This window comes from Trichechus manatus, unplaced genomic scaffold (assembly GCF_000243295.1).
Source record: "Trichechus manatus latirostris isolate Lorelei unplaced genomic scaffold, TriManLat1.0 scaffold00221, whole genome shotgun sequence".
NCBI classification, from domain to species: Eukaryota; Metazoa; Chordata; class Mammalia; order Sirenia; family Trichechidae; genus Trichechus; species Trichechus manatus.
In genome coordinates this window covers 2,980,327-2,998,911 of record NW_004444157.1, presented here as the reverse complement: position 1 = coordinate 2,998,911, position 18,585 = coordinate 2,980,327, and the positions used below count along the sequence as shown (strand labels likewise).

The 18,585-nt window shown below is 42.0% G+C and overlaps 1 protein-coding gene across 1 annotated transcript in view; it reads right to left on the bottom strand.

Annotated features, from left to right (window-relative positions):
* The window catches only part of NRK (Nik related kinase), a 146,906-nt gene extending 131,725 nt beyond the window's left edge, over positions 1-15,181 (bottom strand). Inside the window, exons 1-2 of the mRNA XM_004388913.2 lie at positions 15,125-15,181; positions 5,368-5,433 (exon numbers count right to left, since the gene is read on the bottom strand). Of these exons, the coding sequence (XP_004388970.1) occupies positions 5,368-5,433; positions 15,125-15,181 (123 nt within the window). The remainder of the gene's footprint in view (positions 1-5,367; positions 5,434-15,124) is intronic.
* Positions 15,182-18,585: the final 3,404 nt, after the last annotated feature.

The window sequence follows — 18,585 nt, the reverse complement described above, 5'->3', positions numbered from 1 at the left end:
CCATTTATGATTTTTCATGTGCATGTTTTAACATAGCTGTAATCAGAATGTACATACAATATGAAATGTTTTACTTATCTTAGCATCTTAAGTATAGTTCTACGCTACTGGATAAATTCATAAACTTTGCTTTTCAGAACAGTGATATAGTAACTGGGTATAACAAACTTTATATCATCTTACCTTTTACCATTTATGGTGTCATTGAATTTTTTTGTACAAATAATAGCAACAATAGCTTCCTTTTAATAAACATCTCCAATATGCCAAGCGTTTCATATACATTGTTTCTAAATTTTATCAAATTTGGCAAGGTAGGTATGATCAACTGCATTTTGTAAATGAGAAAATTTACACTCAGAGAAGTTAAGTAACTCAACATCATACAGCCAGCTAATGGCCAATGAAGTACTAAAACAGGTATGCCTGGTTCCAAAGCACGCACTCTGTTCACCACAATATGCTACCTCTGCTGCAATGAATATCCTTTTGCTTTTTCTATATGTGGAATGTTTGTCACAGATCCCCAAAAGTGGGATTATTGCTGTCAAGAGTATGAACATTTTTCAAGCGTGTACTGCATCTTCTAGTCTGTTGTCCATGAGGGCTGTATCAGTGCACAGTGCCATCACCTCAAACCTTTCTACAGAAGGAAATTAATTTGAGGCGGGGGAGGTAAAGTCAGTAAGTCACACAGGGAAACCTGTCTGCTGAAAATAAAGCTTCTGTAAACGTTTACCTTCTGTAACACAGAGGTTTCTACTTTGAAGATCTGATGGTAGGGAGTGTTCTCTATCTCTGGATCTGAACACTTACACACAAAACCCTTAGGAATTATAAACGTGTACTGAACCTAGCACATGGTAGATACTTCATGAAGATTCAGTTCAAAGGAATTGACATGGACATCTGACTTCTAATGAAGATGTGGAGAGCTTGAAAGAGTGTCATTCCCCCTCTAACAACAAAAAAGCTGAATAATCTACAAAATCATAACTTTCTTGATTGAGCACATTAGAGAGATGAAGTCTCAGGGCAACCAACTAGCCTGAAGTTTGAAGAAAGATAAGCACCTGAGAGACGGGACATCAGTACTGGCTCACCTGTGGTGGCAAGCGGAAGATGAAGTCACCATACAAGCAGGTAAAAATAATTCAGTTAAATTTTTTAAGGAATTTCTAAAGGCCATGTATGGGCTATCATGAGAGTACAGAACCCCTGGAAGCCACAGACACAGGGGAATGCATACACACTCGCAGGTTCTTCTCCACAGACTTGTGATACACGCCTGGTAGAGAGAAGTCACCACTGTGAGAAAGGCATGATGAAATCATGCCCAGTTTCTTCTTCCCTAAAGAACAAAAGCCTTGAGCCCTAGGGGAAGGGCAGCAAACTCTGTCACCTCCAGGGTACAGATGAAGACCTACTACAGCTGGGGGAAGGTAAAAGAATAAAGCCCTCTACTTCTGAGGCAGGGGAATTAGTTCTGGACTCAGAACATTAGAAGTGTCCTACCACTTGGGGAGGGGAAGGATAACTAAGAAAAACCCCACTCCCAGAGGCATGGGATCTGCCTAAGACTGAGGTTTAACTAGGAAAACAGAGAATCCCCCCCTTCCCCACCACACACACCATTAGGCTAGCAAGCACTGAGTAAGAAGTAATAGCAGTATACCACTAGGGGAGGGGAAAGAGCATGGAGAGAGAGCCTCTCTTGAGGTGCAGATGCACAGGGAAGGTCTCAAGCTGAGGGTGGAGCGGGAACATTGAGAAAAACCCTCATCAAACAAGCCTCACTCTAAGCACAAGGTAACAGAGGAATTTGAAGCAGGTGGTGAACTGAAAATAACCATAGAAACAACATAAACCAAGCCTAGTTCATCTCCTAATTAGATTGACTCAACCTCGCACACTAACCGCTTAGCAGAAAAAGTGTGCCCATTTTCAGGTGTAAATACTATTTACTTCAATCTCTACTGTTCTATATACTATGTCTGGCATTCAAACAAAAATTTTAAGATACATAAAAAAGCAAGGGGGAAAAAAAAGCCCACTCTCAAGAGGAAAGTAATCAGTATAACCAGACTCAGAGATGATTTAGATGTTGAAACTATCAGCGAATTTAATAAAACTATGATTAATATGTGAAAGGCTTTGGTGGAATACAGAGAAAACATGCATGAACAAATGGGGAAGTTCAGCAGAGTTAGTAACTATAAGAAAAAGTCAAATGCAAAGGCTAGAAATGAAAAACACAGTAATACAGATGAAGAATGTGTTTCACAGTCTCATCAGTAGACTCAAAGTACCTGAGAAAAGAATCAATGACACTGAAAATAGGTAAAAAAAAAATTGATCCAAATTGAAACGCAAAGAAAAAAGAGAATGAAAAACAGACAAATATGCACGTGCACACACACACGCATCCCCAGAACAGGGCATCTGAGAGCTCTGGGGCAGTATCAAATAGTCTAACAAATGTGAATTTAAATTTCCAGAAGAGAGCAGAGCAGAAGGAATATTTGAAGAGATAAAAGCCAATATTTTCCCATTTTAATGAAATATGTCAAACCACAGATTCAAGAAGCTCAGAGAACCCCAAGCATGATTTTAACTGCTTGAAAAGATAACTGACTACCTAAATAAACAAATAGTAGAAGTGAGTATAGGGGACAGAGTAGCAGCATTATGGGTTTATATCATATGTATCATATATGACATATATGACAGAGTAGAACTTCCCTGTAGGGTTTCCTAGGCTGTAAATCTTTACGGAAGCAGATCACCAGGTCTTTTCTCCCACAGAGCTGCTGGTAGGTTCGAATCGCCAAGTGCAGCATTTTAACCATTGTGCCACCAGGATTCCTTTTATTTGAAGGTAGACTTAATTAATTTTATATATTGAAAATCTTGATTGTGGTAGTGGTTACAAGACTGTATATGTTTGTCCAAACTCATAGAATTGTACACCTCTTGTTGTCACGTGCCATCAAGTCACTTCTGACTCATAGCGACCCTACGTCAACAAAATGAAACACTGCCCGGTCCTGCGCCATCCTCACAATCTTTGCTATGCTTGAGACCATTGTTGCAGCCACTGTGTCAATCCATCTCATTAAGGGTCTCTCTTTTTGTTTTTGCTGACCCTCTACCTTACCAAGCATGATGTAGTTCTCTAGGGAGTGGTCTACCTCCTGATAACACGTTCAAAGTACGTGAGACGAAGTACACTTAAAGGGGTGAATTTTTACCAGATATGTATTACACCTCAATAAACCTGAGGTTTTTTTTTTTTTTAAGGAAATTGTGATGCACAACTTACCTTTTTTTATTCTCTTGACTTTTCTTCTTTTTCTATGGCAACACAGTTCTGACAGCTGCTGATGAGAAACTATCTTCCTGTGTTACCTAAACTTACCTTTGCTTTTTACTTTATGTGACACCGAGGTTTTTATTTCTAAAATCTAGTGGTGGAGAGAGTTCTATACCTCCTAATAAGAACACACACACACACACACGCACACACACACACACACACACACGCACCTCAAGAATTAAAATATGTATAACCCAAACCACCAAACCCGCGGCCATCGAGTCCATTCCAACTCACAGCGACCCTATAGTACAGAGTAGAACTGCCCCATAGGGTTTCCAAGGAGTGGCTGGTGGATTTGAACTGCTGACCTTTTGGTTAACAGCCAAACGCTTAACCGCTTTGCCGCCAGGGCTCCAAAATATGTATAGAGCCATGGATATTGTAAATGTGACATAAAGCAGAGGAATTTTTCTATGTATAGATATCTATACATAAGATGACACAACTGATCTAGATCACACAAATGTAAACTAATAATTCGGTCTGTGGTACAACTGAGGTAACATGCACAACATATTTGTATCTGTATCATATCACTTTCTATAGCTTTTTGATTCTGTTGATAGTTAAGGTCAAAATTATTTAAAAAACTTTTGCCATGAATACTGATATTCTCTCTGCTCTTTATACTCACTCAGGTTCTTTCTGCATTTAGGACTTTTCCACATGCTATTAATAGGACTTTTCCACATGCTATTAATAATATGTAGATTCTATATTTGTGTAAATTTTTAAAAGCCAAGCTGCCTCCAACCCGGGTAGATGAATTAGAAAAGAAGCTACCTCTGGGCAGATACAGCCCCCAACGTACAAGGCTTGGTAAGCAGAGGGCACCCTTGTCTGAATTATCCTTCTTCTGGGCATAGACCAGCACACCTCTATATAACCCATGTGTAGAAGACCTGTGGTCAGTCTAGAAAAAGAATCGGCCTAGGGACAGTCTAGAAAAAGGATCTGGTTTTTGAGGAACAGGCCTGGGAAAGGCAGCACTGTGTTTATATAAAACTTTATACAAGATTGAGAAAATGGCAATTCCCCATATTACAGACTGGGGGAAATAGTACCTGACCAAGGTGATCAGGCTACTAAAGCCCCACCCCCACCACCATCACCCCTTTACACTGCCACTGCCTCTACCTAGAATGCATTAATATCATCCTACACAACCACATCTTGATTAACTCATTTATCCTCACGGTATCAGCTTAAATGTCACTTCCCCAGAGAGGCCAACACTGACCCTTCAAAATACATCGAAATGAAGTCCCTCTGTTCTATACTTGCATATTACTGGGAATTTTCTTACAGAGCATATATTACAGTTGTAACTACACAGTTATTTGTGTGCTTATTTATGTGACATATGTGCTTTCTCCTTCCCACCCCACCCTCCACGCATACACATACTTACTTATTCATTCCTAGACTATAAGCCCCAGAAGAGCATGGTTCTTGTCTGTTTTGTTCATCACTTTATTCCCAGAGACTGTCACAGTGCCTGGCACATGCTTGGTGCTTAATAAATAATCATTAAATAAATGCAGAACTTTTTTTGTTAGATTCTTCAGCAAACTCTCTTACACAGTATGAAATAGAATGTAATGAAAAATTTCCATTTTATAACATTTCATTTAAAAGTTGAATGTGGGTAACTAGAATGATATGGATGTATAACATAAAGCAAGTGACATTTTCATTTGGGTACATCTTATCTGAATTAGTTCCTCTTTTCCATTATGATTTTATTTTATTCTCTTTCTGCTAGAAAACTTTTAGATCTTATGTTTGGTTCACTATAAATTCAACAATCTATTCCTTTTGTCATAATAAACAATAATTCTTACAGATGTCACTGAGCTATCTTAATCTGGTTCATCTCTCAAGGTAAGATATTGTATTTTACATCATTTGATTTGCAGTTTGGGGGTTTGATTCACAATTATTTCTGCTATTAGAAGATGAAGAATGATTAAGCTAACTACACTTACCAAATAGATTCTGCCATAAGTACCAAGGCCAATGGTTTTATCCAGTGAGAATATTCCAGTTGGATCCTGCAAAAAGCAGAACAAAAACTGTCATTCTTGTTGGGAATGTAGGTAAGCATTCAGTTATCTTGAATGGTATTTCCAATATGCTTTGCTCCCTTAGAATTTCCATGGGAAGAATCTGAAACTTATTCAGCAAAAGAATACACGTCACCATCTCCTTTGACTGAGTGTAATCATTTATAAAAAGGGAACAATGGTGTCTTAGTTATCTAGTGCTGCTATAACAGAAAACCACAAGTGGATGGCTTTAATAAACAGAAATTTATTCTCTCACAGTCTAGGAGGCTAGAAGTCCAAATTCAGGGCTCCAGCTCCCGGGGAATACCTTCTCTCTCAGTTGGTTCTGGGGCAAAGTCCTTGTCATCTATCTTCTCCTGGTCTAGAAGTTTCTCAGCACAGGGACCAGGGGTCCAAAGGACATGCTCCCCTCTGGGTTCTTCATTCTTGGTGGCATGAGGTCCTTCTGTCTTTCTGCTTGCTTCTCTCTTTTATAACTCTAAGAGATTGACTCAAGATACAACCTAATCTTGTAGATTGAGTCCTGCCTCATTAACATAACTACCTCTAATCCTGCCTCATTAACATCATAGAGGTAGGATTTACAATAAATAGGAAAATCACATCCGATGACAAAATGGTGGGCAATCACACAATACTAGGAATCATGGCCTAGCCAAGTTGACATACATTTTTGGGGGACACAATTCAATCCATAACATTCCACCCTTTAGCCCCCCAAAAGTCATGTCCTTGCCACATGTAAAACACATTCACTCCGTCATATCATAGCAAAAGTCTTAAATCAACTCCAAGTCCGAAATCCAAAAATTCCTCTTCATCTGTGAAATCCAGAATATGAATTATCTGCTTCCTAAGTACAATTGTGGAATAGCCACAGACTAGACATTTCCATTACAAATGGGAGAAATTGGAGGGAAAAAAGGGATCACAGGCACCAAGCAAATCAGCAGAACACATTACATTAGCTCTCAAGGTTTGAAAATAACATCTGTTCTCTGAGACCACTTAGGCAATGGCCCTGCCCTCCAGACTCTGGGTTGAGGCTCCTTGGCCCTGGGCTTCAGCTCTGCCTTCCAGGCCCACAGGAACGGCAACTCTACTCCCTTGGATTTGGGTGGCCCCATTCTCCTAGCTCATCTGAGTAGCGACCCTACCCCCTCGGCCCTGGCAGGCCCGTTCTTCTGCCCCTTGGGCATGGCAGCCCCACTCCCTCAGCTTTGGGCAGTGGATCTGGACTCATCCCGCTGGCACTCGTGAAAGGCAGCCCCACACTCCGGAACCGAGTTGGTGAAGATCTGACCCTTTGAAACCTAGGAGGCCAGGGCCCCACCCTTTGACACCCCAGAAGCTGTGGCCCCACCCTTCGACACCCCAGAGGTCATGGCTCCACCCTTGAGACCCTAGGTTGTGGTCCTACCCTTTGAGACCGAGGCAGCTCTGCTTTCTGGGTTCCTTGTCTCTTTAGCTTCTGCTTCCTGGTTCCATGGCGTCTAGGCCCCTCGGGCCTCTCCACCTGTGCCTGCCCTGCTGAGACAAGTGTTCCAAATCTCTGTAGCTCCACCTATAAGTGCCTGGAGGTACCCCACTCCACAAGTAAACTTTGGCCGGCCGGAAGGCACTCAGCTCTCTTGCTCTGTGGGTCCGCAAGCCTAACTCCACTGATAAGTGTCCAGAGGCATCCCACTCCACCAGGAAACCTGCTGCGCAGAGGCACTCAGCTCTCTCGCTCCGTGCTGTGTTGCGCTGGTCTCCTGGTTCTGCTGCTGCCGGTTGTCTGCTGCTGCTTATTGCTGTCTGTGCAGTCTCCGGTATAACAGCTCTCCTCATTTCCTTCTGAGTCCTCACCAGAACTGTCTTTGATGTCCGTAATTCCACCAACAGTCTCTTCAAGGCAATCTAGGCTTTTACTATTAGGCACTTTAAAACTCTTCCAGCCTGCACCCCTTCACAGTTTTAAAACAGCTTCCATGTTTTAGGTACCTGTTAGAGCAACACCCAACTCTCTCGGTACCAAATTCTGTCTTAGTTATCTAGGGCCGCTATAACAGAAATACCACAAGTGGATGGATTTAACAAACAGAAATTTATTCTCTCATAGTCTAGGAAGGCTAAAAGTCCAAATTCAAGGCACCAGCTCCAAGGGAAGGCTTTGTCTCTCTGTCAGCTCTGGAGGAAGGTCCTTGTCATCAGTCTTCTCCTGGTCTAGGAGCTTCTCAGCACAGGGACCCTCGGTCCAAAGGACACAGTCCCCTCCTGGCTCTTCATTCTTGGTTGCATGAGGTTCCTGTGTCTCTTTGCTTGCTTCTCTTTTTTATATATCTAAAGAGATTGACTCAAGATACAACCTAATCTTGTAAATTGAGTCCTGCTTCATTAACATCACAGAGGTAGGATTTACAACACATAGAAAAATCACATGAGATGACAAAATGGTGCACAATCACACAATACTGGGAATCACAGCCTAGCCAAGTTGACACACATTTTTGGGGGACACAATTCAATCCATAACAAATGGTATGGACATTAAGTCGTTGTATAATTAATTATCATAAAGTTGTAAAATGCATAGGATTGTGTTAAGCTGAAGCATATTCATGACGTAATCAGAAAAATAATTAAAATAAAAAGAAACCAATTTACTTGCAATTAAAGTACTCTTTTAATATCCATCTTTCGAGTGCTAACCGGACAGACAGGAAGTTTAACATACAGCAATGATAAGTAAATAGTGGATATAAAATCTAGATGACTTATTTATGTAATAGAAACTCCTAAGAAATATTGTCTTTCTAAATATGTTTAACAAAGCAAGATCATAGCATTAAAATAATATAACTTGGAAAAAAAGACAATGTTTTGTTTATTTAAGTTAATCTTTGCATCAGCTGAATACAATTACTATGCCATACATTTACTGATTTTTTTTTTCTGTGCTTTAATCCTAAACATGGCATCATAGGAGAAAAAAAAAATAACATTCTTAGAGATAGCTTCCTAAGGCTTCCATATTCTTCCTTAAACATTGTTTTCTCACCTTAAAATACGAGTACTCCTTTCTTGTTCACAACAAAACATGGTTTCTTTAGTTTTATCACTGCTTAAATTTTTAGTCTACCAGCCTATTTTTCTATTTTAGCCAAACTTATTCGAGACATGTGTAGATGCCTATTTATATACAATATGGTAGGGGCATTGGCAATTTTTTGGAAATTTGCAGGCCTTATAGAAAGCACATTTTATGTACACAAACATTTTTATCATCTTTAAATGTGAGCTAAACAGAAAAACTGTTGAGCATATGCAAAGTACATGGCTGAAATTACAGACTACTTAAAATTGATGTGATATTTGCATCATCTAGCAAAACTGTCATAGGAAAATGACACAGTTCTGGGATTACTTTAGTCAACAAGTACTCAACTGGACAGTGTCAGGCAACTTGAGTTTTAGCCCCAGCTCTGCCGTTAATTATCTACATGAGCGTCATCTACTCTCTCGGGGACTTAGTTTTCTTACACGTAAAATGAATGTGTTCTGTTAGGTGATTTCTCAGCTCTAAAATTCTATAGGAAAAAAAAATCAGATTCCACCATTCTAAAATCCAGATGTTTCCAGTGGATTGATACAACCATTGTTACAGAAAGCAGCAGTGCATTTCCTCAAAATTATCATCAAAATTAATGTCATAATACCCACAACAGCATTAACAAATAAATAATTCAGGGAACAGGCTCTTATTAAAATGTAAAAGTTATTTAAAATTATAACTTTGAGAATTCTGGAGATGTAAAATTAGATTGTTACAGGGCTCTTGATATTAAATATATCACGTTTGTTATAAGTCATTGAGAGATTTATAGGGAAATGTTAGCCACCAACAAAGGAGTTACTAAGGATTGGCTTGAAGACTTTATCACTTCGGCATATTTCTTTGGAGGATATCATTGAGGGATTTATATTAGAAATTATTAACTCTGGCGAAACAGCCTCTGGACATCTGTCAAAAGAATCAAATAGGTTAGCTGATTCCTATTGGTGAACCATTGTTTGCTATGGTCAAGGCTACATCTTAGCTGGAAAAAACACCATGTAGTAGAGAATTACTGTATTGTTTGTTCAGTCTTTATTTCTGAATCTTTGAGCACGTGTTACATTTCTTTAATTCTTTTTCTAGCCCTCAATAACATAAGTACCTTACTCTGATTTGGACTCAGGTATCTAGTTACTGGGCAACGTTTTGTACTGTTATACACAGGGTCACTATGAGTCGGATCCAACTCAACAGCACTTAACAACAACATTTAATTACTCAAAAGAGATACCAAGGAAATGAACTGGGACAGTAAAATATCCGTGGAGATTCATGGAAGCCCTATTTTATCTACATTCAAGTTGTTAGGAAACAGCTTCCTGCTTGCAAATGATCCAACCATCTTAATTCTCCTGGTGCTCACATTTAATAAAAGAATTGTTCATTTTTTTAATCTACTCCGTTCTTAAAGGCAACTCAAGGAAGTATTCATCTATTCTAAGACTATATTTTTATTAGTTTTAAGTGATATTTTTTGTTCCCCTGGCTCCACACTATTACCTTTCCAGATTAAATAATTGTTGAACTAGAAAAAAAGGGGAAGAGACTAAGCTAATTACTAAGATAATAAGACCCAATTTTTTATATAATATTTTCCACTAAATTATAGGCAGAGCAAGTTCATTCTGGGATCCCAAGGAAGGAAGCGTTGAAAAGGAACCCTCTTTTTGGTCACTGAGAAAGTAAAAAGTCCCCATCAGAGGAGTCTCCGTGTCTATTTGGTCTTCTCCTCTAGAAGAGGAAAGATCTTTATGTGCATGACTACTATATCAACTTGGAGATTTGGGGGTTTGTTATGCTTTGGTGTCTCATTTGAGTAAACAATATGGGTAGTAAACAGGAAACCCTAACTTTGTAAAAGCTGTTGTCAAAAGTAATTACTAAAAATCTAAGTCAGAAAACATTTGTGAACCATAAACTATTAGGCAAATAATTGATACTTGTGTTATATCTTTCTGTGTATCTAAATTATCCCCTACAATTTAGAAATCCTAGTCTGACTGCTCCCTGAAACCCCAAATTTTGGGGGGTTGCTTCTGTCTTTTGAAATCAAAGGAAAGGGGAAAGAATGAGCACCTTGATGGATACTTTTATTAAGGGCTGGGGTGGCGGGGGGAGCAGGTAACAGGAAGAAAAGAACCACTAGAAGGCAGTGTTTACTGGCCAAGGGAGGACTTTCAGAGACAGAGGATGATCGACAGGACCAAATATGGCAGAGATTAAGGAGAAAGGGGACCGATAAATGGTCAATAGGGGTAGCAAGAAAGTCGCTGGTCAAATCTGAGGTGTGATTTCAGGTTTGGGACAGTAAAGAAGGAGAGTGAGAGAACACGTTCCAATAGCCAGGCAGCAAAAGGAAGGAAAGAAATTGCACAGTACCTAGAAGGCGATAACAGAGGTTTTCTTCTTCTTTTTTTAATACTACAAATAGCGATTTTATGGGAAAAGTTCATGAAGAGAGAACCTGAAGATGGTGGATATGACAAAGAGAAGCGCCCGAATGAGTTTCAGAGATACTTGGAAGAACGGGCTTCACAGTTCAAGTGGAGAGTTTAGAAAGGCAAATCTCTTCCTCTAGACCAGTGTTTCCCAAACTGTGGCCTGCATGAACTCCGTCTACATAAGAATCATCGATGGAATCTGGTTAAAAATACAGATTCCTTGGCCCTACCATGGAACTATGAAATCAGAATCTCTGGGAGTGGGTCTGAAGAATCTTCATTGTACGAAGATCCCGAGATGATTTTTTGATCACCAACATGTGAAAACCACTGCTCTAGACTGGAAAAAGAAAAGAAAAGAAATTGAAGTAAAGCGTCATGCTAAGGTGATGCTCTAGGATGCATAATGGAGCATACGCTAAATGTATCAATCCTAGTAGACAAATGTAAAATTACTTCAAAACAGGAGAGGGCTAAGGGACTTGGTAAGATGGACAGTTTTCATGAGTGAAGCACGGAAAGCAGGCTTGGTCTGGGTGGTAGAAGGCTGCAAAAGCTGGCAGTTATATTTAAATATAAACCTAATGTAATTCAAATATAGATTTTGGATCATGTGCTATTTCAGATCACCTCTGCCACTACTGTCCTCCAGGCCTGTCTAATCCTGACCCCAATATAGATTAGGACTACACATGGCAGTGTCAAATACCAAGGCCACAGCCATGAGGAATGTCATTACCATACTGGGCACAGAAGGCAAAGGGGACTATCATAGTGAAAGACATGCCAGATTCGGAAATGAAGAAATAGTTTCTAGTCCCAAGATTTGGGTAACACAGGTGTATTGGGGGAAAGAATATGTATATATATATATACACGCACACACACATATATACATACATGCCCAGATATTGTTACAGATACAGTAAATATGCAAACACACACAGATATGTATAAAGACATAAGGTTTTACAATTCTCTTTTTAAAAAGGAACCACAAACCACAGATCTCTGGTTTTTTTTTTTTTGTTTGTTTTTTGGTTTATCACCAATAAGAAATACTTATCCAATATTAAATCAGGAATAATTGGAGCTGCCCATTAATTAACAAATGTAATGGAGTTGACCTGTTGGTCTCTGATAATTAGGTTGGCTCTCTTATGTCTCTAACTTTAAGGCATTCTGAAAAGAAAAACCTAATCCTCCCCCTTCCCTACTTCACAGCTTTCACTCCTGCTTAGAATAAAAAAAAAATTATTACGGTGAAAATATACATAGCAAAACATGTCCCATTCAATAATTTCTATGTGTATAATTAGTGACATTGATTACATTCTTCAAGTTGAGCAAACATTCTCAATATCCTTTTCCAAATTATTCTACCAACATTAACATAAACTCACTGCCCCCTAATCCTGCTTACAATTTAAAGTATAAAAATAATATCTAACAGCTATCTACTAACAAAAATAACAGATAACCTTCCTCCTTTCTTTAAATCCCAATTGGCACAGCAAGTCTGGCCTCTCCCAAGAGTCCTTGTCTTATGCTCACTTAGCTGGCCAGACCTACAAAGGGCATGATGCATCAATGTTTAAACTAGACCCACCTTTAATTATTCTGTTCTTCTCTGCAGGATCCTTTAATTGAAAATTCTCAGACTCTTTAACCTAAAGTCTGAATCTCCCCTTATTGTCTGACTGTTGCCAAATTTGTATACTTGGTGGTAACAGATGTCAACTTTCTGCAACTTTATTGTAAGGTCCCCTACCACACGTAGGTTTCTTTACTTGCTTTATCATCTTCATTTTCACTTTGCATCAAAACGAAAACTTCCAAACTGCTGACTTAGATAGCTCTTGGTCTCTTCATTTACTTTTACTTTGAATTTAATAAATTCAAAATAAATTAAATTCAAAGAAACCCCAAATCTCCAATATATACTGCAGTGACCAAAGCAACAGTGGACTTTTCTGGTTCTCTGAATGCTTGATGTAAAGGAAATTTTAAAGGGGGTGCTGTTCTTCTGCTAGATTTCTTAGGGATTGGACCTGGGTGTTTGGAGGGGAGAATTATGCATAATTTGCTTAGATGGCCAAGCCTTCTACAATGAGACAAAATGGCTTCCATGCGAAGTTTAGAAATTTAGTAATTTTTAGAACCTGAAGACTCTACGAAGCTTTCCTGATGTCTAGAAAATGAGCGCAAGTAGCAATTCCCTGAAGTTTCGTGGCCCTAAAGGGCATGTTACAATGCCTTCTCCCTACTACTCCTACTTTAAAAACCAACTTCATCTTTCTCCCGCACCCAAGTTCCCCTCACCTCCAGAAAACTAATACTCCACTGGATTGCAATGAAAACGCTGGAGCCTTTCCTCTTATCTCCTTGGCTCTCACCAAATTCTTATGTCCCGGAGCCGTGACCGGGTCAGTTAGTCTGGGCCATTTCCCCCCATTTTTGTGGCAATAAAATATTTTCTTCTTTTTCTCCTTGGGTTTGGAATTCCCTGGCCTATCATTTCTATGAGGTCTTTCCTATTCCTCTCTTTGTCATTTTCAGAAAGCAGTTTGTTTCAGTTTGTCCATGTGTGGTTTCACATATTTGCCCCAATTTGCTTTTTTCCCCTTTTCCCCACCATACACAGAGAATGTTGGAGGAGGGTAACATTTCATGCTTTGGTTTTACACGTCTACTTGGGAGCAAATCTAATCTGGATATGAAAGTTCTGTTCAGAAAGGAAACCACCAGTTGAGGCCCCCATATTCCAGAAATCTCATGTGTGCACACAGAAAGGAAAGAATTCTAGTGTAAGCGGGATGGAGAAAGATTTAACTTTTAAAAAGTTCTGTGACTTCACTTTATGAAGCAACATCAATAACTACAATGCCAATATTTGTAATTCAACATGTTTGCACTGCTTTTTTTTTTCTTAATATCTAAGAATTTACTAAAATGTTACTCAGGTGGTACAACACCTCCCGCCACCTCTACCCCATTCTAATATAAAATTATATAGGCAAGGCTTTGGGAACACTCCATTTTTTGATGGGTCAGACGTCTGCCATCATCAAGCAGACAATCTTTAAATATCAAATATGTACAAAATTTAGGCAATGAGACTTTGAATAGTCCCATAACCTCAAGGTTAATATTTAGCTTTTCCCAAAGCAAGCAGGCCACTGCCCTGAACTACAGTTGCCTGGCGATCATTCCAGCATGGTGCCTGCTTATTCCTTTTCTGAGAGTCCAGGGGCCCTTCGCGTTCAAGAGAGGGTGCGAGTGAAATGCCAATCTAAAAAGGGAACTTAAAAAACGGATTTGGGTGGGATCCAGTATCAGCCAGGAACCAGATGCCAATAAAATAAACGACGCCGCTAAAATAATAAATCTGCTAATAACCAACGGCAGTAATAGCTCACCAATCAATTACAACACTGGAGGAAAAGCTAGGCATTCGGGAAAAGGAAAACTCACAAACGAAAACCACGAGAAACAGCAGTATCTGGTTAGCTAGGGAGCGCGATGTATTTTTAAGAGGTGGGGGTGTAGAATTCACCTCTTCCCTCAGGGGCGTCGAGTTCTTTTGCTCCCACCATGCTAGTTAGGGAACATTGCCCTGGCAAGAATAAGGTTTTACAAAGTGCTATTAAAGGATGAGAAAGTAAGACTCCAACACTGATTAATTTCCTAGCCTGTGTCACTTAGAAAAGTCACGCCGCGAGTAGGCATCTCCGCTGGCCGAAAAAGCAAAGGACAGGCAGCGGGGGTGGGGGTGGGGGCAGCAGGGAGTGATCTCAGGAAGCCACGCGTCCTCGCGCTATTTGGCCTCGCCTTGAGCCCCGCTAGTACAGGTACCTGCACGTCGCTGGAGGCCAAGGGGGCCACGGGCGCGCTGTTTGGGCCTGCACCACCCCTGGGCCACCCTCCCCCCGCCCCATCCCTTTGCCTTTCGGTGGAGTTTGGCGCGGCTCCATGCCCGGGGGCGTCTTTTCGCACACCCGCTCCCGGGGTCCCCTCCTGCGCCCGCAGTCCCGTCGAAGTCCTGGCCCAGCCCGTTTTACAGGCGTTCGCCCCCTCCCCTGGTGTTCAGAACCATCACAAGAGAGCACTTGGGGGACGATGGGCGTTTTCTACTCACCGGCAAGTGGCCCAGATCCGTGACCTCCTTGTCCCTCCAGCCCCCAGGTCCCGCCATGGCTTCGAGCCCTCCGGGAGCGGGCTACTGAGGTGGGCGCTCGCTGGGAGTCTGAAGTGGAAGCAGACAAGAAGTTGAAGGGGAAGGGAGAAGGGATAGGGAAAAAGAGTGGGGGACTAGGATTGGGGGTGCTAGAGATAAAGGAGCGGAAAGTGGAGGGAAAAGAGCTGGGAGAGGAGGGAAGCTGGAGTTCCAGAGGCTGGAAAGCAAGTTCGGCTAAGAGGAGAGAAGCGCCTGAGCGTCGGTCCTGGAGACCAACAAGCAAAAGGGGTGCTCCGCCGGCCAGAGCGCAGTGTCTGCCCAGCGAGGGTGCGCCTCTTTCAGGGTGGGGAGGGGGGCGGTGCGAGGGGGGCCCCCAGAGCAGCTCGAAGGGGATTGGTGCAGCGTCACGTCGCCAGGTGGGCAGCCGCGCGGCGGAGAGGCTGGCGAGGGTGGGGGCACCAGCTCAGGGAGGTGCTGAAGGACTATAACGGTTTGCAAGCCGGCCCCTCGCGACCCCCCCAGCCTTTCGCCCCCTCCCACGTCCACTGCTGCACCCGCCACCCCCGCCCCCGCTGGCGAGTGTTCCACAGGAAACTTCTTCGAGGCAGCTGCCAGCCCCGGAAAACCGGTCCCGCTCCGCGCAGCTCCCAGTCTGGGCCCCACAGCTCTGCCACAGTCCAAACAGCCCGCGCCTTCGGCTCCCCAAGAAACACTAGTGACTTTTCTACATGTCTACTTTTCTCTTTCTGCTCTTCTAATTTTATTGCTCCGTTTATTGCAAAGACCCGTCAAGTCAGAGAAGCAAGCGACTTGTACTGGGTTAGAAATCAAACCTTGGCAAGCCCCGGTGCAGGAGATGAGAGGGTACTGAGCGCAACAGGAGTTCAGCCTTCGAAAGCTCTAGCGGGAGGCAGCGCAGCGTGGACGGGGCCGCTGCGAAGTCGCCTGGAGGCGGGCTGCATAGCCTGTAGCCCTGGACGAGTTGGTGCCAAGCCCGGGCCCGCTCACTCGGAACCGCACCTGTGAACAGGTGCTAAGGGTTGGGAGAGACGGACTGAGTTTCTGAAAACCAGGTTGCCCCGAGTCCCAAGTTTGCATATTGCCGCGTTCGCAGCGCAAAGAAAGTTCCTGAGTCCTTCCCAGTCTCCAGCGCTTGGGTTGAGTTTCATTCATTCGCTCATTCATTGCAAAACGTTTGGGCACCCAGGATGATCACCTCCGTTTCCCCTCAAAGCGCAGTGGGTCGAATGCACCATTTAAATGAATCTGAAAAACGCGATTTAGCCTTGAGAAGTAAGGCGCCCCTTCAAGCGATTATGGCAAAGAAGTCGGTGCGTAAAACTAACCACATTCTGAGCTTTTGCACTGCAAAAGCACTTTAGAAAATGTCCCGAAGCTGCTTACTTTCCCTGGAGCTCAGACTGCTTTCTGCTCACCGGCACTCTGGGGTCGAAACGCGATGTGGGGGGGGGGGGTTTATTTCCTGTTTCTCTTTCTTTTTTAATTACAAAATTTCTACCTCCTCTGGGAAGATTTCTCCAAATAATTCTTCTCATGGACCTTGAGCTCACCATTTCTAACACACACTCATAACTTTTGTAATTATTCTCCTTATATATTGGTGGATTTAGTTTATTTCGTATCGGTTCCAACGCCGGAGTTTGACTTCCTTACATTCCTTAACCTTCCAGCCTCGGTAGCTCCGTAATGGCCACAGCCTGTCTGAGGAATCGAGTCTCGCTAAATAAAGAAAATTCTCTGTTAACGGGTGTGGAGAAACCAACCACCACCTCCTCCCACAAAAAATAAAGCCGGGTGTTCTGGATCGAATTTTCTCGTTAATTCAAACGTTATATATGCCATTACAGAAATTACATTTTCCAAGAATGCAAATTCTGACAAGTCCACCGCATAAAATCTTGCCCCTTTAAAACACAGTTGAAGAATTCCTACATGATCAGTAAAACTCTTCTGGAACTTACTAAATGTGAGTCTGAAAATTTTTTGTAACTAGAGAAGGGCAAGTGAGCTGGTTAATAGAAAGTTACACTTTTATGTACACATTTAGTTTTTAGAAATCAAGTCACAGTCAAGAAATACAACATTTAAAGGAACTCTGGAAAGTCATTGCTAAAGGGAAGAAGTGTTCATAAGTTAAGACTTTTTTTTTTTTTGACAATGCGGTTTGCTGAAAGTAGGGTGTGGGGAAATGCCCCGTGGCCCCCAATGGCAGAGGCTGTTTTAGCCTGTCTAAGGGGGCAAGTCCAGACCGGGCCAAAGAATCTGGACTAGATCGTTGGGCTCTCTGGTTGCAAGCTGAGGTGGGAGGCTAGTGGCTTCATGACTCCAAGGGGATTTGCCACATCGCAGGTTGAGACCCCTGAGGGGGGGGGGGTGCAGGGAAGCTAGGAGTTTGACCAGAACTTGACAGAGAAACTGCATTTTAAAAGTTATTATTATGTTCAAGGAAAAAAGAGGCATGCAAGAGCATGGAAACTTTGCCTTGTAAACTGGCATTATGGGGATTTTTGTGGCGGGCTTGAGGAAGGTCAGCCCGGCTAGCAGACCAGAAGGCAAATAGATGGCTCCCAAGCATGAGGCTGTGCCCTGGGCACAACCTTGAAATGGGGCACTTATTTTCCAACTTCAGGGCTTCTTTCCCCCTCATCCCATCATAGTCTCCCCTCTGCTATTCCAAGGTGTTCTTTCTTCCCTGATCTCAAACTGCACAATAATAACCCCTACCTTTGCCCTAGCCCATTAAGGGTCCAGGATTTTGTCCGATTGTGTTTTACCCAGAAATGGTTCCTCTGCCAATACTTCATGTACCATACTTATTCCATCATTTTTCTAATTTGTTCTGTTATCTTAAGGCCTGAGCTGTTTGTAACTTTTTGATTGTTTGTACTTTTTTAATAGCTAAGATTTATTGAGTGCTTTCCGTGTGATTTGGACTAAGTGCTTTGCAAGTACCATCTCATTTAATCTGGACAAAAACCCTTCCAGGTTGTTATTATTATTATTCCCATTTCATAGGCAAGAAAATTGAGGCACAGAGAGATGAAGCAATTTGTCTAAAGCCTCACAGCTAGTAATTGGAGGAGCCTGGCTTCCAACTCAGGCAGTCTGACTCCAGAGCCCACTTGTCAATGACTGTTGAAGGACCGGTGCATATTTCGAGACTGTGTGAAGAGAAGCCAAATTCAAAAAAGCCTCAGAGTAACAGAGATCGGATGACATTAGCTAGGCCCCTGAGCTATCCAGTTCCCCCTTTCAACTCTCAAGCCCTCCTAACAGAAATAACATGGGCTTTATAAAAAGAAATGGAACCCAGTCACAGCCTAGGAGTAGCCAGTGATCTGCTGGAGCTGAGATCACTGAGTGGATCACCTCCCAGGGAAAAATCGTGGATTTCGAGCTCA